Raw genomic sequence first — 24,222 nt, 5'->3', positions numbered from 1 at the left:
GCCTGCCCAGAGCTCTACACTCTCTGCCTGCCTTTTATTTCCTCATAAAGCCGAGGAAGTAATTTAAAATGAAAAGGTACCAATTGCTGAGGTGCATTTCTCTCCCCTCGGATTTAAGAGTTTATTATTCTTATTGAGCTGGTAGAAACTACTCTTTAGCTGGTTCCTTCACATGCAATTTCTAGAGAGGTTTAGACAACCAGATTTTCTAGACTTTCACAAATCAGCTGAGCAAGGAAAGTTATTCTGTGATCAATTTGATTTTTTTGCAGCAACAAACCAAGTTATCAAAACTTCCAGGTTGTTTTGGATTCTACCTTTCATGGGTAAACACTTTCTCCACCTGCTACAACAACATCTCATTTACAGCCACGAAGAGCTGCCTTTCCCAGGGCTTTCCCTGTGGGTTTGGTGACAAGTTGCGCGAGGGTTATTTGGGCAGAAGGGGGGAACAATCCCCACCAGTTCCCCCCAACACCCCCCTCACCTGCACACCCACCAACAGCCCCGTTAATTCCAGCACTAAATCCTTCCATCCCTGTGATCAGGGAAACCCGTTCCATCAGCCAGTCCAGAGGCTCTGCCCAGAAAAAGAGGTAGATGACCAGGCTTAAAACAGTTTACTAATCCTGATTTGTTTACTGCAAGATAATTGAAGTTACTCGCTGCTTTAGGACAGGATTTATGGGTAGCAACAGGGAGAGGATGGATCGTTGGAGAGGAGACACTGAAACGGAGCCAACGGGGAGCTCTCACTAAGGACAAGGTCATCCATCCCAGACAGGACCAAGGTACAGACCTGCCCCAAAAAGGAACCCCAACCAAGACAGCTGTGTCTGACACTCTGCACCCCACATGCGTTGTGCTGTGTTAACACACTTCAAAACTTGGGATCCAAATTACAAAAGAGAACCTGGAGGAGAGATCCATCACACAATCGTGCATCTGAAATTCTCCCAGTGATTTAAAAGCTACAGGTTTGGTTTTGCTGTAAATCCTCTGTTTACAAGGTGCTCTCTATTCTGATAGAGCAAGAAATTACTTGCCTCCATGTATTCCCTTCTTGTCTACAAGTTTCTCCTCCTTTCCCTGAAGATGTCCAAAGGGAATGGTGTTAATCCCGTATCTATCCTGCTTTAATCTTTGCTCTTACTGAGGAAAGATGCGACTGCGCCTCATGGGCTGTAGAAGCAATACCTGGCAGCTACAGACTCAGGGTGAGTTGACCGAAGATCATACTAACGATTAAGAGTGTGAAACCTTTAAACTGAAGGAGAAGCTGCTCGTGTGGACAGAGCCCAACCACCTCGGCGAGGGAGTCACTGTTTGCAGCTGCTGTCAACCCAACTCTGGTCGTCCCCGACACCGTGTGAGTGCTGCCTGTGTCAAGAGGGGCTTGGGCTGTGCTTCCTTGCTGCCACAGCCCCCTGGAGAGCAGACTTGCTCCCTACGCAGCCGAGCCGCCCTCTGCGAGCTCCGTTTGACAAAGCTGCCACTCGCTTGGTGACAAGCATTCAGGGCTTTGATGTTTGTCAACACGAGGCAGCCACGTCAGGCTGTCACTGGGAAGCGATAAGGGGAACAGCATCGCTGGGGATCTCCGTGCCCGGCCATCCAGCAGGATGATCCCTGAGCAAGGCAGGAGAAGGGACCCAGGCACGGAAGCTTTTCAAGGGCTGCTGATGCCTAAACAAGACAGCATCCTCTCTGCTGTAAGGAGACCTCACAGCAGCTAAAAACCAGCAGCTGGCTTTGTACAGATGGGGGAGAGCAGGGGGGGAAGCTCTAGAGATCTTTACAGCTCCTGCTGAAGCCTCCTAACATTATAACCTGTGTCATCACTGTGCAATGGGGATGAAGGTATCAATGAGGGGAATAACAGAGCACAAATAGCTCCATGGGGTTTGGAGCAACCTCATCTAGTGGGAGGGGTCCCCATGGCAGGGAGTGGAACAAGATGAGTTTAAGGTGCCTCCCAACCCAAGCCATTCCACAATTTGGTGTTTTGAAGCAAAATAACTTAGAACTGAACCCAAAACCAGCTGAGCTACAGCACCAGCTCCTGTGACTCTTTTAGGTCTCCATCACAACAAACCCAGCCAGAACCAGTTGAGTGACCTCCCAGACCCACTCCACGGAGAAACTCTCAGGCTGCACAATGAAGTTTTCTTTCCAGACCCATTTTAGCAGAGCCCTACTCTCCTGTCACCCCACAGCCCAACGCCAGGAATCTGTCAGGGTGTTCTGCAAGGGAAGCTGCCAGGCAGGCAGCCTCATTGCAAAACAGAACAGCAGCAACAAGCAGTTCCTCATGCTTGATCCGATTACTCTGATCTCTCTCTTGATGCTGCAGACTCCGATGTGTATTTCTATCACTGCATGGGGGGAGCAGGGGAACATCACTTTGGTGCTTCAGATTTCTTTCTTCCCTGTCACACCTCTGAGAAGGGATATAGACTGCAGAGCACTGTGATAAAGTGGCTGAGGGCTCTGGGCTGCACCCATCCATTTCCAGCATCTCCTGGGTGGGGATGTCACACAGCCTGGTGGCACCAAGAGCCCTGTCCAGTCACTGCTTGCCAAGCCCCTGTTCAGTCTCATGCAGTCCATGAAAAGTTCATATCTACAAATAGCATCACTGCTCTACCAAAAAGCTGTGCTCCCGCATCAAATGCTGAGATATTTAAGTCCCAAGCTCACAGGAGCTGTCACATTTCAGATTAGACCTGGAGTGCCCTCTCTGTGAGTAAGGGACCACTGCCAGAGCCCACCCAGAGAAGATCAACTCATGAGACTTAGCGATGGCTTGGGGAATACAATGACATTTCCATTCTGGAAGCAGACCTTTGAGGAGATTATAAATCAGACTCAAGCGCTTGCTCACACTGCTAAAAAAGGGCACAACAAGATCAAAGAGGTTCATTCCCAGCCGTAACCTGAACCCAGGGCTTGATATACCCACCACTTGTCACATCCAAGTAGAACTTAGGAGGCACCGGCAGCCCCGCAGGCATCCTGGGCTCCGACAGCTACAATCACATCTCCCCTGCTCTGCAGGTAGAGATCAGCATCCTCCTGGCTTCCCCTGCTCAGCCAGAAAATGCACTGCAAACACCACGGCTCTGCCATCCCACTGCAGAGTGGAGGCAGGGATGTGCCTGCTTCGGGCAATCTTCACAGCTGGCCTTGGCAGGGAAAGCAAACCCCTAACACAACCATTTTCCACTGCTAGACACACACCTGGCTTTTTAAAAGTGTTCTTCATCACTTTGAGCCTTTATACCCGCATCTTAATGGGGTTTCAAGTCCTACAATAGCTTTGCCCTGAGAATTCAGTAAGGTCACAATGATTTTAAATACTCCAGTTTTGAAACCACAGAAGAACACAATCAATTAAAACCAAACCACAGGGTAAAAATAGTACAGTGGCCCAACCCTACAAAGGGACATCATTGATTTAAAATAACTGGGTGTGCAGGCCAATGAAAGTTCCTGGCACGACCTAGTTAAGTGTTTTAAATACAACACAAAAGCCACAGACAGTGGGCAAGCACATAGGAGGAGCTCAACTCCAACCAGGAGAACCATTGCTGCTCCTCCTGTATTTTTATCACCCACTAGAATACATTTGGCACAGGTGAACAGGACTGACCTCAAAATCACATTTCCCAGAGTCTCATACAGCCTCCGCAGTGCTCCCCAGCATCTACCTCATTGCCACACACCAACTTATGGTGAGAACCCAACGTGCAACAAGAAAAAGCAACAAGTTCAACAAGGAACAAGCACACGAGGAGGAAGAAAAACTGTAATTGTGGCAAAAAAGGCTGAGAGAAACCAGGCTGGTACTCGTCACATGCAGGCAAGGTCAGAGGAGCCATTCTGCCCCCATGGGACTTGCAGGACTTGCAGCTGGGGCTCTCTCTGCACTTCCAAATTAAAAACTGGAATATCTAAATTCAGCCCATGGTTCAACCACAAACACCAGCTTGTCTCAGGGCAACGTGGACCAGCTACCACACACTGACACGTGCCCCAGCCAACCATCTCCTTTGCCTTACAATTGCCAAAATTTTGACTGAAACCTCATGGCACTTCCCTTCAAAAAATGCCTGCCACACATGCAAAAAACATCTTCCATTTCACCAGCACGCTCCCCTGGATGCCAAACACACCAAAGCCTCCAAGCCAGTGCTGGACGACCTTCAAAGTGATCTGTGGCGGAGCTCCTCACCAACCACAACAGCAGCTGCTAGCTGCAGCCTGCAATTACATCTCCAGGAAAGCAACTGATTTATGAAACTTAAACAACTACATACCACTCGTAATTACAACATTCCACCCCGGGTCTCTCCTTCATTGCAGGCTTCCAAACAGAGTCTCTCTACTTAGTTGGGGTGGGTTTGCCCCACCAGAGAGCAGCACTTGATATTCCCCAAGGAAACAAAAACTTTTTTTTTTTTTTTTTGTAATTTAATTCCCCCTCGCCCCCGATGTAACATCCAATTTTTCAGAAGAGATAGAGACTGCACATTCTGGTTTGCTGAGGCTCTTAAACCACTGCGTAAGTATTTACTGTATTTACTGCCTGGCCACAATCCAGCTGTGGGCACACTGCAGCCTGGCAGCCCGCGCTGCGCTCGCAGCCTCCACTCTGCCCCGACCCCTGCACATCCCTGAGCCACAGGAGGCAACTTGTTGGACACGGGGAGCCCCTGCATTCCCAACAAGAGCACTGCCACGTGCTTGCAAAAAAAAAAAAAAAAAAAAAAAAAAAAAAAAAGAGACACAGGTTGTCAAAACCTCTTTTACAAGTATAGCAATAACCTCTAGAGATCTAGAGAAACGCATGTTTGACGGAACTGTCCAGAAAAATCCGTCTGTGTGCAGTACCAGGAAGGGCTTTTTTTTTGAGCAAACACATTCCAAGGAGCATTTAAATGGTTGGAATATCCTGGCTGGAATAAACATGGTATTCCGGATGGCCTCGAGCAGACAGAGGGTTGAAGAGCTGACCCATTTTCAGTCTGGCCATAGGGCAGAGCCCAGGTCCACGTGCTGTCGCCCCACCAACGTGGCTGTAGTCCTGGCAGGGCTGGGGGAAGGCATGCCAAAGCCACCCGGGGTTACTGACTCAGAGCTGTGTGGTTGCTTGCCTGTTTTATTTACACACCCAGGAAAGACAGCACAAGACAAACAAAGAAAACAGCAACGCAGCATCAGCAAACCCGTCGCTGGTAAGACAGGGGCTCTGCACTCCCATCTCTCCAGCCGCAGCAACCACCGGTGACCAGGACCAGCCAGCACCATGGTGTCCACCCAGCTCAAGGTGCCACAACCACCCCTTCTGCCAAGCAGGTCCTCTGTGGGGCAGAGCTGTCTCCTCCTTTGCCCACTGTCTGGAGTCCTGGGAGCCTCCTTGGCAGTGGTTTCCAAGACAGATTGTCATGCTTATAAACCGGTGTTCAACTCCTACACGCAAGACAAATGAGCCCAAGCTGCAGCCCAGATGGACTGCCTTATTTACCAGACCCTTCCTTGCAACATTCCCCCGGCATTTGCATCCAGTGCAGAACACAACCCTGTGCTTCCCAGCGCCAGAGCTCGGCCAAGCCCCAGCGAAGCTGCTCCTGATCAGAAGACTTCTGCTCATGTACAAAAGCTCCTCACAAAAACTCCCTCCGTGTTTACAAAGGAGCCCAGCTCAGCACAGCCTCCGTGGGTCCCTCCTGGCATCCGAGGCTTGTTTGCTGCCAGGGGACAGGGAGACTGCAGCTGCCACCACTTCATGTCCATCTCATCACACCTCTGCACCGCTGCCACCTCGCAGCCCGGTGCCGGCGCTGTCTCCAAGCGGCTCCCACGGCTTCAGCTGAAAAGTTATTCTTTCTCAACACTGCGCAACGCTGCTCCGTGAAACAGATGCTGCACTCCACCCCGGTGCTGGCTGCCGCTCAGTGTTAGCCAAAATCATTCCTCAACTCTCTCCCGACTTCACGGGGGTGTTATGAAGTTTAATTAACTGTAAAGCAGTGAGAGCAGATGAAACAAGGTGCCACAGGAACGCACGGCTCCATCTCAAGTTACGGGTTGAGTTTAGTGCTGCCTATGGCTGTTCCCATCACCACCGCTTCCAGCCAGCAGCCAAGACACCCCGACACACTCCAGAGCCCTCTCCAGATCATGGGATGGCACCACGGTGGCAGCACGGCACTGGCACTGCTGTGCCTCGGGTGGACACAGTAGAGGAGACACGGCGACAGCGCTCGCAGCCACCGCCAGCGTCACTGCCACAGCACTGCTCTGCTCTCCCAAGCCTACCCAAGCTAACAAATCAATAGCTTTGAAAGGGTGGGGGCAAGAAAAAAAAACAAACACCATATTAAAAATCTTAGTTCTTCAGCCTTAAGGAAATATTGTCTAAAAGGCACTAAAGGAGGAGATATAGGATTTTATCCTGCAATTCATGACCTGTGAGACAGTCGTCTTCCACTGCTGGCATCACAATCCCAGTTCCTGATGCGTGGTGCTTGTCCCCACTGCAAACCCCAACTGCACAGGTCAGGCACAAGCACCAGAGTTCAGCATCCAGCCCTGCTTTTGTTCCCCTTCAGCTGCCTCACTCTCCTGCATAGCCTGGCTGTGCCCATTAGCTGAGTGGTGATTAACAGACTCGCCCTGCCAGAGCATCACACCAGCCTTCAGCTAAAAACAGCTCTTACAGAAGGAAAAAAAAAAAAAAAAAAAGATTGGAAAGGCAAGGCGAGGCACTAAGAGTCGAAACAAAGGGCGAAGGCAGCTATCCTGCAACGGGGCTTTTATTTTTAATTCAGGCATCCTTAGACGATGGGGTCTCCAGGGCAGAGCGCTGGGAGATCCACCATGCACCGAGCTACACCCGACATAAATCCCACACAAAAAGCACCTTGCAACAGCATATCAGGCAAACTAGAAGGAGAAGGAATTGACTACAAAAACATCTGGGTGTCTGCTGCGTGGCGCAGAGCAGCCAGACCCAGGGAGACGAGCGTTTCCCCGGCGTGCTACGAGCGGAGCCGACACCGATGGCGGGTGGCTACCGAGCAGCCAAATTTGGAGAAGAGAGTCACCCTTCAGGGCTCCCCAAAGCCACCGTGAGGAAACAGAGCTGCTGCCATTAGCAGGGACTGAAGCTCCTGTCCGTGTTGCAGGGATAGAAGGCTCTCATGGGGAGAGAATGAGCTGGAAATGGGGCTCCCCCTCATCCCCTGCCGCCATCCTACCGAAAAGGGGAACGGGGGAAGACCGGGAAAAGCGTGTACAACACGCCCGTGAATAAAGCTCTTTGTTCAGCCGAGCTGCCCACTCCTTTATCCCCCCCCTTTTCCTATTAGCTAAATTCAACAGAGCGCTCAATGGCCCCCTTGTTCTCCCCAAAACGTCCCGGGCAAATAATGCTCGCTCCTCTGGGCGCACCAGCCAGTAAATGAAGCCTTGTGCCTCTCCGGTGACACACTGTAAATATAAAGTGGCATTAAGGAGGAATATTTTATCAAAGCCGTCAGCCACAAGTGCAAGTCCCTCCTGCGGCTCCTCGGCTCAGTGCAGGAGCGCTGGCAACCCGGCATCGAGCCCCCCAGCCCCCCGGGCGTCGGCACCCGCCGCGCCCCTGACACACCGCATGGGGGGGGAGCTCGGGGAGCCCCCGATAGCCGCCTCCCCTTAACCCCTGCCTCCTCCGAAGCCGCCGAGCTGGGCGATCGCCTCCGAAGGCGGGAAGGGAGATTTCGGGAAGGCCCCCGCGGACCACCGGGGGCTGGAGGGAAGAGCCTGGCAAGTTGCACTTGCATTGCAACAGGTTCCCGCGGGCAGCGCTGCAGCATCCCCCGCTGCAGCATCCCCCCTCCGTGCAGCATCTCCCCCCGGCGCATCATCGCCCCCGGTGCAGCATCCCACCCCTCGGGTCTGCATCCCCTCCCGATGCAGCATCACAGCCGCACCGGTTCAGCCGACGAAAACACCAGAGCGGGGAGCGGGAGAAGGGGAAGGGGGGGGGCAAGGGAGGATGGGGGGAGGGAGGGGGGCGCGCACAGCAATTACTTTTTAATTGGGAGGCCGCCTGATGAGCCCACGGGCAGCGGGGAGAAGCTGCTTCCATGGCAACCGGCACCGGCTGCCCGCGCCGCCCCGACACGCGCGGCTGAGCCCGCCGCTCCCCGCCACCGGGGGTCCCTTCCCGCCACTCCGCTCCGCACCGCCCCCCGGGACGGCCCGCCGACCGGCACCGACTGGGGGCTGCTGATGGGAGGAGAAGGAAAGCTGGGTGGGTACAACCTCCGCGCCCCGACCTCCGCCGTACCCGCCCGGGGTGCGTGTGTGTGTGTGTGTGTGTGTGCGAAGGGCGCTCCCCCCGCTGCACCCCGCAGAGCCCGATACCCCCCCGCAGGCCCCGGGGCGCCCTCCGGACGGAGGGGTGCGGCCGCCTCCTACCTCTGGGGATGATGGCGGCAGCGGAGAGGAGCAGCAGGAGGAGCGGGAGGATGCGGGGGGGTCCGGCGGGGCGGCGGGGCTGGGGGTGACCCGCCATCTCGGGCACCTGCTCGCTCTGCCCGGCGCCGCCGCACCTCGCCGCCGCGCGCCAAGATAATGAGATGCGCGCGTCACCGCGCCGGGGGGGCGGGGGCACCATTAGACCACGCCCCCTTCCCGCAAGCCCCGCCTCCTCTCTCGCCAGGGGCCGGGGGCAAAGTGCCGAGCGCGGCGAGGGGCGCACGGGGGGATGGCGGGGGCGGAGGGGCCCGGCCCACGGTTTTTGGGGCAGAAAAGCGCCATTTCAGGCGCGCCGACCCCACCCACCAACCGCAGGAGGGAGTCCAGCTCGCCCGCCTCCGAAGCGCGGGCTGCAGCCAAAAAAATAACCACAAAACCGCCCTTTCAAGCACCACCTTCCCCACAGCCACCTATCGCGACTCCTGGCGACAGGCGGGGAGGCTGCGGGAATCTGCTCCGCGCCTTTCCCACGCCAGCATCCTCCCTCACCAGGGTCCCGCACACCCCTTCTCCCAGCATCCCCTCTCCCGGATACCCCTCTCTCCCAGCATCCCGGGCACCCCCATCCCCTGGTTCTGAGCCTTCCCCGGCCCCGGGGGGGCTCCGGGAACGATGGAGTCTCATTAAGCCCAGCCCGGCAAAAAGCCACCTTCTGTGCTGATTCCCATCCATGCAACGGGGCTGACAGCCTTTACATGGAGTAAATTAAGCAGAAAGCAGCATTGCCCCCCCACACCCCCTGCCACTGCTAAGCGCTGTTTAATAAACGGGACTTGGCCAGGCAGCCACAGCCGGGGGGGTCACCGGGAAAGGGTCCGGGTCTCTCCCCCTCCAACCCACCCACCACGACAGAAATACCAAGCCCTGTGTACAAGGCCCTGGAAAGGCAGAGAGTGTCAAGCGTTTCCAACGTTATTAATTAGGTTATTCCGAGTCAACCCGAGGCAGGTGAGTTGTCACTTTGACTTTATCATCCTGGCTCCTGCCAAGCCTCAAGTGCAAATCGCTCCGGGCAAGTGTTGAGTCACCCACCGGCTTGCGAAACTTGGGCTGCTGTTCCTCCACGCGGGCCGTGGCTGCAGAGTTTTTGGGCCACCATAACCCTGTCACTAAGCCAGATTTATCCCCCGGTTGACAAGGGAGCATTTGTCTCTGCCTGTGACGCCAAATTCCCTTCTCTCCAGGACGTGAGTGGCTCTGCTGAGAAGCTCCTGGGTGTCATTAGGCACCCAGCTATCCCGTTTGTCTATTTTTAATTACACGGTTTAGACCCTTCTGCACAGCCTCGTACATTATGACCCACTGTGGCTCAAGCATCAAATTGAAAGACAACCCGTATTAACTAAAAAGGTTTATCATAATTTAAGTATTCATAGGGTGCAGGACAATAAGTAGTAGGAAATACAATTTGCATAATAAATATCAATATCACAACAGCTAAAACAAACCATGACAAATTATCTGCTGCTAAATGGATGGGAGATTATAGAATGCAAATTGCAAATCCTGAACTCTAGGAAATGACTTCCCTCACCTCCTCTGTCTCGTTCAGCAGACAAAAAGGGACTTGAGACGCACTGAAACTGGCGACGTTCCTGCTGGAAACATCTTAGTGCCTTCCATTATGCATCAACTTTAATTTCAAGAGGAAAGCGATTTCCTCTGTCCTGGAAGCTTAGCCTCAGATTATTTGTCACAGCGTGTTTAGCAGTTATGATATGGAAGCGCCAGCCCTGCTGGCAGTGATTGAAAGCTGTCTTAAATCAAGGCACTGGCAGGCAGGGAGGGCAGCTGGGGTCTGGGGGGCTGATGAGGGCTGCCCACCCCACAATTGCAGCTCATCTGGCGGCTGGCATTACATGACAAGGTCACACCCCGAGTGACAGATCCCACTGACAGGCAGCTGCTCGCTGCCACCCCTCTTCCCCAGGGAGACACAGGGTGCCAGGTCACCACACTGTCCTACAGCCTGTGGTGGCCCTTGGTGTCCATCAGGCATCATGCTGTGGCACTAGGAGCCACCCTGGGTGCTGCTGGGGGTTACGTGCAGCAGTGCCCCGTAACCCAGCCCCCCGAGGAGCCCCAGCTGTCCCCCTGGCCGCAGGTTCAGAGGCACCCACAGAATGATCAAGTTTCCACAGCTGCTGCTGCCAGAAGCAGCAGGAATGTCCCCCGAGAGCCTCCCCTGTGCCTCTTGCCCAGATCCTTCAGATGTGTCTCTCTGGCTGGCCCAGCCACCGCTCAGCACATCCCAAAGAGCAGATGGTGTTTTTGCATTTTAAACCCGATAATCAATTGTTTGTTAATTCAGCTTTTGAATCAGGAGCAGAAATGAACTTAAAAGCGAGAACTCCAATCTGTGATTTCCTTCCTGAGATGGAGCCAGCCTCATGGTATCAAACACGCTCCGAGGCAGGCATGAGGGGAATGACAAAGTCCATTTGTGCCCTGCCTCCTGTCCCATAGCGTCTGCTCGGTGTTTCAAAGTGCCCGGGAGGTGTTTGGGAGCAGAGAGGAGCTGTGGGCAGGGTGGTGGCAGCAACTGCTGCTCAGGATCCGTCCACAGACCAAACTGGTCCCAGTCCCAGTCAGCACTGGTCCTGCTGCTGCCACTGCTGGGAGCTGCATGAGAGGATGCAGCAACACCTGACCCAGGGCTCATTTTGAGTGACTGGCACTGATTATACCCATTGCAGAAGAGCTTCCAGCAGGAGCTACTGTCAGGTGGCTTTACAAATCCAAACTTCATTCCCTTGGTCTCCTTTCAAAAAGATGGGCAGAGACAACTCAGATCACTTGCCAGCCACAGGGTCTTCTCACCCAGTCCTCCAGCTTTGCCACCTACACAAACCCAGGAAGGGAAAAGTCTCCCCAAGAGCAGCCAAGGTGTCTACTCTAGAGGACACTAACACAGAACATGTTTCACTTCTACAGGTACCGTGGGACTTGCCATTCCACCACAGCTCTTCGAGCCTTAGATTAAAACGGTGCTATCAAGACTGAGACCAAAAAGATTCCCCCACCAACGACAGCATTTGCTCGCTCAACGTCTTCTGTCAAGAGCAATAAAACAGTTGTCGATCTCAGGCAAAGCACCAGCTCTGAAATTCTCAAAGATTTCTGCCACGCAATCGGCACTCCAGCCAGCACGGGGCTAAACCCTGTGTAACTCTTTGAAAGTGGAGAAGTTTGTCAAAAGGAATCCGGAGAAGAGATAATCAGGTTAGAGCATTGCAGATTTATGGGTGGCTGGGTGCTCAGGGCGGGCTGCTCCCCACACAGCCCCCGCCAGCTCCTCTTACCTGGAGCGCCTGGCGCCAGCTCTGGGGGAGATCAGGTAAAAATGCAAAGACTAATTTCCAGTCTTTCATGTGCTGTGACAAAGTTGTCATTTGCCACGCTCTCCCTCTATAAATTTAGGCCTTTAGTTACAGTACAAATAGCTCCCAATATATTTTATTTATCTGCCTTCCGCTGTGATGAGCAAGGAATTCGCTCAGAATGGTGGCAGCTGAGGGGAGACTGGAGAAGCATCAGGCAGAGCAGCTGCCTGCCCTCCCCACCAAGGACAGAGGGAACACGGGACCTGCCACAAGGATTCCTGGTGCAAAATTAACTACTGCAAGCAGCTCAGTGTGTGCTGTGGGACAGGCACTGCAGGCACACAGCCCGGCTGAGAGCAGTGACAGTCTTTGCAAAGCCCAAAGGCTGGGCGCCCACTGTAAATACAATATTTTCATTTGTAATGTACAAAACTCTCTCCAACACCCACTGGATATCTGTGTTTGCTTTGTCTTCCTCCTTCATGGAGCGGGGGCTGTTTGGAAATTTTCGGTTTTGTTTTGAGAGCTGGAAGATTAAATTTAATTATTTCTGAGCCACAAGTGTGACAATAAAACAAAAAAAGTCTTTTGATTTTGGAGAAATCCTATAGAGGATCTGAAGGGCTGTCATCAGTGCCACATCATTCTTCATTATCTGATTCTTTTTTCAATTGGCAGAGCTTTACAGAGAACACCGCTCTTTCAACAAAATGATAAAGGGGTATTTGAAATAAACAGAGAGAGTCCCCAGCCAGCGAATACCTTAGATTTCAGCGGACTGTGACTTAATGCTAACTCCTGCGAACTCCAGCTTTTTATCTTTTAATAAAAAAAGCCATACAGATGGGATTTTTTTTCTCAGCTAAAACCTTTGTTAAAAAAAAAAAAAAAAAAAAAAAAAAAAAAAGTAAAAAAAAAAAAAAAAAAACCACCAAAAGCTAAAAACCCCCCAAGGAACAACAGACACTGATAGTACAAAAGTTCTCTCTGAGCAAAGTCTTTCGCATGTACTTATTATTCAAGACTGTCCACAAAAAAAAAAAAAATAAAATAAAGCATTTCTGTGCCACTGCTGACTGACACATTGCTGCTACTGCCCTGTCCCTGAAGAGGGACTGGAATGGGGTGGGATGATCCCCCAGGAAGCACGAGCACCCACCAAGATGTTCCCCCAGCATTGACCCCTCCTCAGTCCTGCCTGTCCCCAGGGACCCCCAGCTCCTTTTGGCAGCCTCTGGTATTTGGTGCTGGGGAAGATGGGTACACAAAGCACCCACTGGTTTTCCAGAAGCTCCCATAAGAACAACCAGAGAGGTGAAGCTCCCCAGTCTGATGAAACAAGATGAAATATTTTCAGATGGTTTTAAAGAAACCAGATTATTCCCTAGCGTCAGGATAAAGCACGAAAAATCAAGCCAGTCTGGCTCCCCCACTGCTCTAACCTTTTTACTACGAGATAATGAGGAAGAAGCTATAATTTAGACTTTTTTTTTTTTTTTTTAAACACAGATCCAATTGAGAAAGGAGAGCGACAAGTCGTTTTAGAGTCTTGCATCATCTTTCCTGCAGATGAATCTCTAATGCACCCGTGCCATAAAACTCAGGAACTGTGCCCTCTGCATGTTGTTGTGACAAATTTCAAATCAAGAGGGTGCTTGAATTGGATTTATTACAATTGGAAGACAAGAAATTGTAATCTTTATGAGCCAATGACACGGAGCCTTATAATAAGAGAATGAAGTATCATTTTAAATGTAAAGCAAATTAGATTACCGGGGTCAAACCCTTCCACAGAGACATCATGTCTTCAGAGTGCTGCTTGCATCTGACATCCTCTTTTCAGGTTTCACATTAGCATTTAAGTGTTTTTTAAATATGTTTAATATTCTTATAGGAGAAAAGTGCCTGCAAAAGTCAAGACATGGAGATGATGGGGAGGAGAGGGAAGTGAGACATCAAAAGAGACACCAGGGAAGACGAAACAAGCTCTGCTGGGTCACCCCCACGATGCTCAGACTCCCTGTGCTGTGGTGAGCCCAGTTTCGGCTCACCCTGTGGTCCCAGCACACATACTGGGTGCACCCAAGGTAGCTCCAGGTTTCAGGGGGTGCTTTGAGTCAGCTGGGGAAGCTCCTGGTACTGCCAATCCCAGCTCCAGACAGGCACCAAAGCAAATTACTTGGGTTTTTTTGTTTGTTTGTTTTATACAAGCTGCTGGGAGAGAAAGCCCTTTTGATCCCATCAAAAGCCATACCTTGCCCACAAGAAGATGCCTGGTGGGTGTTGTCTGCCCCACCTGCATTCCCCTACACCCGGCGTGGACCCCAGTGACTGGGCTTCCAACCAGTTTAGGAAACACCCAGAGAATGCAGAGGCACCAATCGCACTTTCCAAGTCACCCTACGAGGAGTGGAGTCTTGCAGAACCCTCAGCTCCTCGTTTCCACAAAGCAAACCCCACAAGGTGACTGCTAAGGACACAGAAAATCCAGCAACTACACCCAGTATAAGCACAGAACTCCTCATAAAGGACTGTTTTTTCTATGTGCCCTGCTTTGCTGCTCCCTTCAGCATCTCCCTTGCTAGGGACCCCTCAAGCTGCAAGAGGCAGCAAGTCCCAAAGCTGCAAGTCAGGCTGAGATGATTAAAATGCTGTGGGTAAACACCTGAGCACACAATGCAAAAACTTTGCCTGTTGCTCTTATTTAAGAGACTTCATGTCTTAATCATCTGTCAACACTGCATGTAACCAAGCATGGTACAGAGGAAAGGGCTCCCAGAAGGGATCCAAACATCGCACATGAAAGGAAAAGCCTAACTTAGCCTAGAGGGAATTTCAAATTAGGTACATTACTTCAGCTTTCACTGTCAAGAGTGGTTAGATTTTCATTGACTCCTTTTGCAACAGGAGGCTCGCCTTTGAAGAATCCACAAACATCTTCACCTTCAACTCCCATTTGCCAGCTCCTGCTCGCTTCTCGCACCGCCAGAAGACTTAAAAGCCCCAGCCAGGGGCCAGGACCCCAGCTGCCAGAGACACACAGGAGCTCACTGCTTGCTGGTACCCAGAACAGATTCCCAAAGCTGCACCAAATGAGAGGAAACACAGACTGCCCAAGAGGGGCCAAGACACACGCAGAAGGGGAGGTGGCCAATGCCACCAACCCAGAGCCTGAACCACAGCCATGCAGCCCCAGCACAGCTGGTGGGGGTCACCTGGCCTGTGGACAAGATGGAGAACCCCCAGCAATGAGATCAGCTCCTCAGCATCCCACCAGTGTCCTTGACTGCCAGTTTCAGCCATGCACCATCTCTGTGTGCTGAGCCTGCACATCCCCAGCAGGTACAAACACACGCGCAAGGCACACGCGCGGGGTTTCAAACCTGCATCTTCTCCTCGTAATTGTGGGGCTTTTGTGAGCTTGTCTCAACTTGCCGACAGCTACAGAGCAAAACATAATTCGTTAGCTCTACTCGAGTATTAAAGAACAAAGCTGGAACTCCCATACAATTATATTTTATCTCAGAGCAAGGTGAAATCATTAGATATTAGTGAGGTGCAGTGGCATAAAAATGATGTGTTAGTGGGGGTTCATTACATTGTATTTTCAGAGCCAGGAAGATCAATGCCTTCATGCATCATGAATTAGGCTCATGCCTCCGTCTTCCCTGCTCTCCGGAAACCCAACATGATCTATCGCCAGCCATACATCATTGTTTCAGCCTTGCACAGGAATGGCAAAGCTACACTTTCCACTTGTCAAACTGACCAGCCGCATTTTTCTGCACAAGACGGAAAAATCCCGAGGAGGAAGAAGAGGGTCAATCCCGGGCCAAGCTTTGCAGTAAATTTCAGCCCTTCGAACCTCTACTTTTTCTGGAGATCCATTACTTTTATAACCTGTGCCCTAACTTGCTCTCCCCTTGCTTATATCCAAAGCCTGGGAGAGCTCAGGGAAATGGGAGGAAGAAATCCATTAAGTGGTTTTGCTGAGTCCCCTTCTGCTGGCATAAAGCTTCATCTCCCTCTGACCAGGACCCATCTGGGGCTGTGCAGGGAGCAAAGGGGCTCCCCTCCCTTCAGGGCCAGGAGCTGCTGTCTCCACCTTCCCCTCCAGCCTGCCTTTCCTCACCCCTGGGCAAGGCACCACCCAGTTCTTCCCTCCTGACAAACGAACTGGAGTCTTCCCCTTCCCCTCCCAGCGATGGCTGTGTCCACCACTGCACATTGCAATCAATCATAAAAATGCAATCCTGCCTTTGGCATCTGGGTCTCTACCATGGAAACTTTCCCTTCCCATGACATCTTCCCCTTCCCCCCTCTCACCTTCTCCTGTTTCTTTTCTGGGCAAAGCCTGTCACCTCAGAGAACGAGCAAGTTACTGGAGGCAATGTTGTCCTCCCCTCCTGAGCACCAGGCACCATGCCTATGGGGAAAGGGAGACGTCCTCTCCTCCACCCCACAAGGAGAGCAGAAAGCTTTCCTGATGATGTTATTATACTTAGCATATTAAAGCCAGGCTTTATTATTTTTTTCCAGCATTGATCAGCAGTGTTTGAAACATGACAACGTGCCAATACTTCCCTTGTTAGGTGACAGATGACTGCACGGATGCTGGGCTAATGCTGCTCTTGCTCCTTATTACTCACTAATGCTCACAGACCAGCTGACAGTTGGCTGAGCTCTTTAGGGCAAATCGGTTCTTTCCCAGCCTCGGACGCTTTCAAGGTAATGATCCAGCCACAGCTCCACTGAAACCACAGTGTCAGCCCTGACCCAAGGCAGAGCCATCAGGAGAGGGCTGCTCAGCCTTCCATGCCCCATCACCCATCCATCCATCCATCCATCCATCCATCCATCCATCCATCCATCCCCCCACACCCCTAATCCATCCTACTCCTCTCCATCTTATCCAAGCCCCTCCAGCCATCCTTCCCCCCTCCCAGCCATCCTGCCCACCCTATCTTCCTCACCCTGTCCCCCCACACTGGCTGCCAGCAGCAGGGGCTGAGCCGAGGCTCCTGGTCTGTGGTGGGACAGCAGTGCCCTTGCCGTGACTATTGACAGCAGTGAGCAGGGAGCCTTTCAGTGCCTCTTTGTTGGTTTTAAACAATGCCTGTTGCCAGAGCTATTTTCGCTTCCTCTCCCCCGCTTGCCAGCACTGGGGCTTTTTTTTTCTTTTTTTTTTTTATAAATCAATGGGCTCAGATAGCATCGTCGGCAAAGTGACCTTTCAAATACCAGCCAGAGCCAGGTCATCACAAATTGTGCTCTCCACCCCCGCAGAACATGAAAGCCTTTACAGTGCTGTCTGAAGGGCTGGGGAAGAGCAGGGCTGTGTTTGGAGGACGACATCCACTTTCAGCCTGGTCCTGCCACAAACAATAACCAGTGGCTTCGTGCCCCGAGCGGCAGCAACCCGATGGCAGCGTTTGCTGCTGCATCCCAACTTTTTGGCCACCCAGGTTTTTGTTTTTTGTTTTTTTTTGGTGCTTTGAACAGCAGCCAGGAGACCCAGCTGAAACCCCAACATCTGAAAGGCAGCACGGCTGTGTGTGGAAACCCAGAGCAGCCTGAAACCAGAGCAGGGGGAGGCAAGAGACCCCAGCACATGCCTGTCGGGAGAGACACAGCTTTGAAAATCTAGAAGCCTTTGTGGGGCCCATCACCAGGCAGGTATTTTGTGTCCCGGGAAACCAGAAACCTCAAATCCTTGCCTTCTCATCTGTAATTCTCATACACACCATGAAATCCCTCCATCTGCCACCGGGGCAGCTTTGCAGAGCAGTGCACAAGCCCCAGGGCTGCACAGCCCCCAGTTCAAGGAGCAGCAGAGCTGATTCTGTGACAGGCAGCAAAATTCAAACAGAAAGCTTCTTTTTTTTTTTTTTTTCCAGTGCAACCCACCAGGAAGGATCATGAGCAGCTCTTCTGTTTCCTAAAACCTCTTTCCAGGTGGACTTTGCCCAGTGCAGGGGGACTCAATGCAACACCAACATCTCTTCAAAGTACCCTCTGGTAAGGGGTCACAGCCAGCCCCGATTGAGCAAACCCAACTACAAACATGTCCCTGAACAGCCACTGCACAGAGGGATCACATTCTCATGTTGCTGTTTCTAACAGCTTCAAGCAGACACTGGATGCATCACAACTCTCAGCAACACCTCAGTCCTCTCCAGGCTCTAAATGCTACATCAGCCCAGCTCATTTGTGCTCCAAAATTAATCCACGGGCCAGGCAGCAATGGAAAACATGGCACACGCTATCGATGCAGTTGGGAAAAAGCTGTTTGCTCTCTGCAGTAAGCATCCTGCTCTTCCAGTGGAAGAAATCCATCTCCCACTATGCCCAGAGTGATTTGGGTTTTTTTCATTCTACTAAAAAAGATGCTTAGTCTAGCATGTTTATTCAAAAGTCCAGATCTCCTTGCCTTTTCATCTGCAGAGCTTAAATGAGTAGCTTGCTAATTATTTATTTGACCATTTAGGCTTATAATATCTGCAAACAGGTTTCAATTTTCTCAGATTTTCTCATTATTGGGAATTATTCAGAGAGACACTGTGTCACTACAAAAAAATCAATGGCTTTGATCATATTTCCTTTGCAACTGTTCGATGCTTACAATTTAAGCTGTATTAAATTACAATTGGCTTCAAAGGTCTGGGTCTTATCTGGGTTTATTTGCTTGGAGAATTGAGGGATCGCAGAGTTAAACCCAAGACTTGTCGGACTTGATAGCAACCGGCTACTGATAAAGCAAGCTAATAGTTTAAAGATAGAGAAAGAGGAGAATAAAGCTTTTTCTTGGTAGGATGGGTGAGTTGTGAGAAGGTACCCAGAGCTGGGCATGTCTCTGTGGGGCAGAGCTGCTGGGTGATGCTGATGCTCCTCTCTGAGATGCTCCGGGAGCAGATGGTGAAGGCACCTTGGGAGGTGAGAAATCCTCAAGGTCAGGCTCTGAAGTAGCATCTCACAGAAGATGCAAAACCTGCTCGGGATGTTTTTTCCCCACTCCAAAACCCCAGGGGACACAGGCTGTAGCACAAGGCGCTGCGGCGCTCCATAAATATTTAAGAGAACAAAAATCAGTCTTAATTCTGGGGGGGAGCTGGCTCTACTTGGGACTCAGCCCTCATCCTCTGCTTTGCCTCGCCACCCTGCATACTTTAAATCTCTGCACGTGTCTTGCCTGCCTCCCTCGCAGCACCCTGCCTTCAAGAATGACTCGCTGCAGGCCACCAGGCAAGGACAAGCTTCTGCCTTTGCATTTCAAGGAACCTCTCCAGGTTTTGTAGGAGATTTTGCTCCCACTGCTGCACACCATGTAAGCACCTGGGCCCAGCTTTCCTTCAGAGATCTTTCCCAGCACTGTTTTTGACTGAAGGTTGGAAGCAACAAATTCCTTTTTCCTCGGGCATTGTGTTAAAAATACCTTCACCTCTGCACGGAGCAGCTGCCTGCTCTTCGCTGGCATCCTTCTCTTTTAGACCCTCAGCGTTGCTAGTTAAAAAGGAACAAAAGGGGTGAGCAAAAATTGAAGGGACAGATCTGCAAACGAGCTAAATATAAGTGCCCTGAGAGCAGCTTTTCCCAGCCCAGGAGTTGTTTGCTGCCCCTGACAAAGGGTCCCTTTCAGAATCCTCCTTCAGAGCCCTGGGACTGCCCGGTCAAAGGGGACGAGACAAGGACTGTGATGCGCAATTGCTTTTCTCCCAAGTGCCTAAAAAAAGCCTCATTTCACTGCCCAGGCCTGGGAAGGCTGCTGCAGAGCCCTCATGAGGCTTAATGGTGGGTGGCTGCCCCTAAAGCACCCGGAGCCAGCCAGAACCAAGCCAGCAAAGAGGAAGCTCCGGGGATCCTGAGCGCTGTAAACTGCGCCTTTTGTTTGGGTCAAGATGTATCTGAGAGATCTATTACCCCTGTCAGGTGAGGCTGGGCTTGCAAAGGAAGAGTTAAGTGATGCCCAGTGACACTTACTGCCATCAGATTTTCACGTTGCTTGAGCAGACACAGCTCCCGAGCTCCCCAGCTGTCCTACCTCATAAGCACACACGTCTCCCAACACGGTGGCTGCAGAGCCCGAGCAGACCCAGGAGGGCCCTGGAGATGAGGCAAAGGCTGGAATGGCAAACTGGGGTCAGCAGAGCTGTTCCCCAACCCCAGAGCATCATCATCCCTCATCCATTCCACCAGGGAGGGCACAGCAGCTCCGAGCAAAGCCAGACGATGCTCGTCCTGATGCAGGCAACTGTGCCCATCTGAGGCCCCTCAGACAGCACATCTCTGTGGGATCTGCTGCCCTGACACCTTCCCAAAGTCAGCAATTTATAAAACGTCTAAAATCCCTAAGTCATACACAGGCTCCTGCTTTTTTTTTCCCCTCCCTCTCTCCTGGACAAAGAGCTGGCAGTTCATCCCTGCTGTTGGTGCAATAAAGTACACAAGCCCTTATTTTTCTTAATTATTCCTGATATTTCACCTGTCATGTTGTCAGCTTCCTCTGAGAGCAACGATAAATAGTGCTTCTCATCTCACATCCTTAGGGAAAGCTTGCTATTTATTCCTGTGATGGGCAAGACATCATGACTAATTAGGAAAAATGGTCGCCCGCTTGCACCCCAGCAGAAGGGTGCCATCAGTTTCTGCTCCTGGGGAGACAGGCACTTCTCTCCACGGACACACAGCAGCTGCTCCCCAGGCAGTTGTTTGCTGCAGCCTGGGAGAAGGAAGGGCTGGAGAAGGGGCTCCTTCCTCCCTCCCTCCCCTGTGTCCCCCCCAAGTCTTCATGGTGGAGACCAGAACGCTTCCAGGCTTCCATCAGGGAAGTGGTCACAAGCACTGGGATTGCGTGCCCAAGAGACAGCCTGGAATACAGAAGTTGTCCAAAAGACAACCTGGTGTGTGCCGGGGGGCAGGAGGGGCAGGGAAAGAGATCTCTGCACCCCCACAGAGCCCCAGGCTTGGCTGCAAAGCACCCACGTCTCTCCCCGCTGATGTGCAGCGAGGGATTGTTGGAGACTTTCTGTTGGGAAAACTAATGAGGACAAAACTCCTATTGTCACTGTCACATCAGCCAGCATCGCCCAAGATCTTTGCTGTCTCCTGCACACTGTCACGTTGGGTAAAAGTTATTTGTTTGCAAATTCTCCCTCTGGCACCAGCCCCCTCTAAACAAGCTGTCAGCCCAAACCGAGGCAGCTAACAAAATAAAAGAGGTGTGTGTATGTGTGGTGGGGGTAACCTCCTCAGAAATTGATGTAAAATAAGAAATCTCAGCTGGGAAATCTCATAAGGGGAAGCACAAAGCTTCCTGTGGAGCACAGGCACACCAGAGCAGGGCTCCAGTCCTGTGAGTCAGCCAGGGAGCACACACAGCACTGGGATAACTGGGAGAGCTGTCTCTGGGGAGCAGCTCTGCTGCACACAGCCATCTCAGGCTTGGGTGGGAAGATCCATCCCATGGATCTGGGCACCATCCCAGGCACAGGATCCCTGCTGGCTGCACAACTGCTCACACCCTCGCCCACTTTCCTCCCCAGGGTTTCCTGTATGCCACTGACATTTCCCATTCACAAAATTCCTCACCCACACCACATCTCTCTGTAAACACTGTTTGCTCACACAGCCAGGTGCCCAGCCTGACCTGCCCAGCCTTCTCCAGGAAGAGAGAAGCCTCCTGGAGCAAGAAAACATGGAGCTAGAGGTGGCCTCTGCAGGAGCTGGCAGAGGCAGGAGATGCTCTCCTCTGGTCCCTCGGCTCAGAACAAGGGACCCAGCTGCTTGGGACCTTCCATCACTCAGGGTCAGAGAAGCAATTTGTCACCTTGGGCAGCAAATCCCTAACCAGTGCTTCCTGCAAACAAAGCTCTATCAGTGTCTGGAAGGCAAGGAAACAGTTACATCCTTTGCAAAGGAGGGGAAAAAGAAGGAAAGAAAATGGGAAGATCTGAGCATCCAGCATCTACAGACACTTCTCAGCTCAGCAGAGACTGATGGAATTCCTGCTTGCAGATACAGTTTCTTACAGTAGCCCTGTAAATTAAATTAAAGCTACTTACTCTGTACTTACAGCCTTACAAATAAATCTCAGAAAACATTTTACTGAAAGGCAGGGAGAAGAAGAGAGGAAAAAAAAAAAGCATTTTCTGGGCCAAATATAATAAACAAGGCCACAAACCTCCTCATGATTACTTATTAGCTAGGGGAAAAGGGAGCTGAGGGCTGGTACACTTGGAATAATGCTTCACAGAGCAGAGAAGAGCAGCATTTCGATCTCATTTGCAGGTAACAAGAAAGAAAAAAGCAAAATGCTCTTTTTTATGTAAGGAAAGAGCTCTCCTGAGCCTGCATCTCTGGCCTGTGTTTGCACTGCTGCCTTCATTTTAGCAGAGTGCTATGGGTCAATGGGAACCCTTTCAAGCCATAACTGCACGATCTGCCCAGCCTGTAATGGGAGGCCGGTGGGTTTTGTTTGATTTTTTTGTTTGTTTGTTTGTTTTTTGTTTAAGTGGCTGATTGAGTTCTCTTTGTTTCGTTTGGTGTGTGGTGCATTAGTCAGGAAAATCAATAGCCACTTGGAAGGGGAAGTTTAGAGGCGAGGCTGGGGACTGAGCTGAGAGGCACTGGAGAGGAGGAGGAGGGGCAGGAGGAAGGAGAAGGCTGCAGGGGAGGACACAGGGCAGACCCTCTGCCCAGACCCTCCCTGGGGCTCTGGCTGCCTCAGGAACACCAAACACAGGCTGTGCAGGAGGCACCCAAAGGCACACATCCCCACACCCCTACACTCAAGCCCAAAACCGTACGAGTTGGGAGTAAATTCTGTGCCTTCAAAGCACAAGTCTGGACTCAAGCATCCATTTGCAGTTATTTTAAGATGAGTTTAAGGTTTTAGGCTTCTCCTGGGTCAGACCTGAAAGCTTTGCCAAGGTTTCTATTCATTTACACCCTTTTCCTGGGAGACAAAAACTGAGCCACCTGCATCCTCCCATAGCTGGGACACACTGCACATTCTCAGGGCATGAAGTAAGGAGCTGTGAGCAACACGACCAAACTGATAGCTTAGTAAATTATTAGCCCTGGCCCTACAAGGCCAGGCTTTGAGGTGATGCATTAACCAGGCAGCTCCTGTCCTGCCTGTCTGCAGACCCCTCCTTGCTCTCGCATCCCCAGGCTGCCCAGATGAAAGCCCACAGTTCAGAGCCACCTTCACAGACCTTGCCTGCAGTGGGGTGACCCCACGGTCACGCCATGCCTCACATCTCAATACTGTGATTTTCCTCTCCCTCTCCTGCTTCAGCAGCCAGACCAGGGTGTCCAACACAGCAGCAATGTCCATCCCACCTCTAGCAGCCACTTCACCAGTACTGGCAAGAAACCCCCCAAATCTCTGCTCCGAGTTGTGTCCCAAAAACACTCCCCCTTTCTTCCCCCCTGCTGTTCCCCCCACGATTTTTTTGCCTGAGCACAAACTTGGAGATAAATCAATCCTCAGCTCTCTGTACCATGCCCTGCTTTCCTTTGAACCTTCCCTTCTCTGCGAAAAAAACGAGTCGGACTAATCTATAAAAATATTTTGGATGCTGTGTTTGGCAGCCCTGGATTTCTGCTCTTTTCTTGTCCTCCCCAATTGACACACGTGTCTAAGAATAGTTTCCACCTGATCCTGGTGTCATTAGTAAGGATGCATCAGGCACTGCCTGCACGGGGAGACACGGTCTCGCTGCACCTGTTATCCACTCCCCATCATCATGGAGAAAATAAAATCCCAGGAGGGCTTGGGTGGGAAGGGACCTTAAAGATCACTGAATCCCAACCCCCCTGAATGGGCAGGGACACCTCCCACTGGACCAGGCTTCTCCAAGCCCCAAACAACACGCTGCCATCACAGGACGCATTTGCCACATGAAGGCTGGTGGCTCTCACTGCAAGGACAGACCCCCAGCCTGCACATGCCCGGGAGAGGATGCCCTATCTCCCTATCACCCCGACATCTCCAGGAGAGACACCTCGAGCAGGAGGACAGAAGCAACAAAGGTTTCTGCACGGGAGACAGCAAGGGGCTGGGGATCTCCACCAGCTCTGGCTCTTTGCTGGGTGCAGAATGCAACCAGTGAGATGCAGAGGGTGCTGTACCCAGGGGACCTGGGAGGGGTAATCCAGGCTCAGGAACAAACAGCTGGTGACTGAACAGCAGATGGGGAGGTGGGGAAAAGGGACAGATTTCCTCCCCCTTCCTGGCTTTTAATCTCTTTCCCTTTGCGAGGCAGAGTGGAGCAGGAAAGGGAAAACCCCAAACATACACTCCAAAACCAGGGAAGGTTTGAATTGGCACAGATGTGAGGGAACGCCGGAGCATTGCCAACTAAGTGTT

At 51.7% G+C, this 24,222-nt stretch overlaps 1 protein-coding gene across 4 annotated transcripts in view; it reads right to left on the bottom strand.

Moving 5' to 3' along the window:
- The window catches only part of CADM1 (cell adhesion molecule 1), a 121,175-nt gene extending 112,556 nt beyond the window's left edge, over nucleotides 1–8,619 (bottom strand). For 2 of the 4 annotated variants that reach the window (XM_030464927.1, XM_030464928.1), the window contains exon 1: nucleotides 8,470–8,599. In XM_030464927.1, the coding sequence (XP_030320787.1) occupies nucleotides 8,470–8,566 (97 nt within the window). In that variant the 5' untranslated portion in view covers nucleotides 8,567–8,599. Of the gene's footprint in view, nucleotides 1–8,469 lie in introns of all 4 variants that reach the window. The other 2 variants (XM_030464929.1, XM_030464930.1) reach the window with 2 other exon arrangements.
- Nucleotides 8,620–24,222: the final 15,603 nt, after the last annotated feature.

This window comes from Calypte anna, chromosome 24 (assembly GCF_003957555.1).
Source record: "Calypte anna isolate BGI_N300 chromosome 24, bCalAnn1_v1.p, whole genome shotgun sequence".
NCBI classification, from domain to species: domain Eukaryota; kingdom Metazoa; phylum Chordata; class Aves; order Apodiformes; family Trochilidae; genus Calypte; species Calypte anna.
The sequence above is the reverse complement of the archived record's forward strand: the minus strand, read 5'-3'. Positions and strand labels throughout refer to the sequence as shown.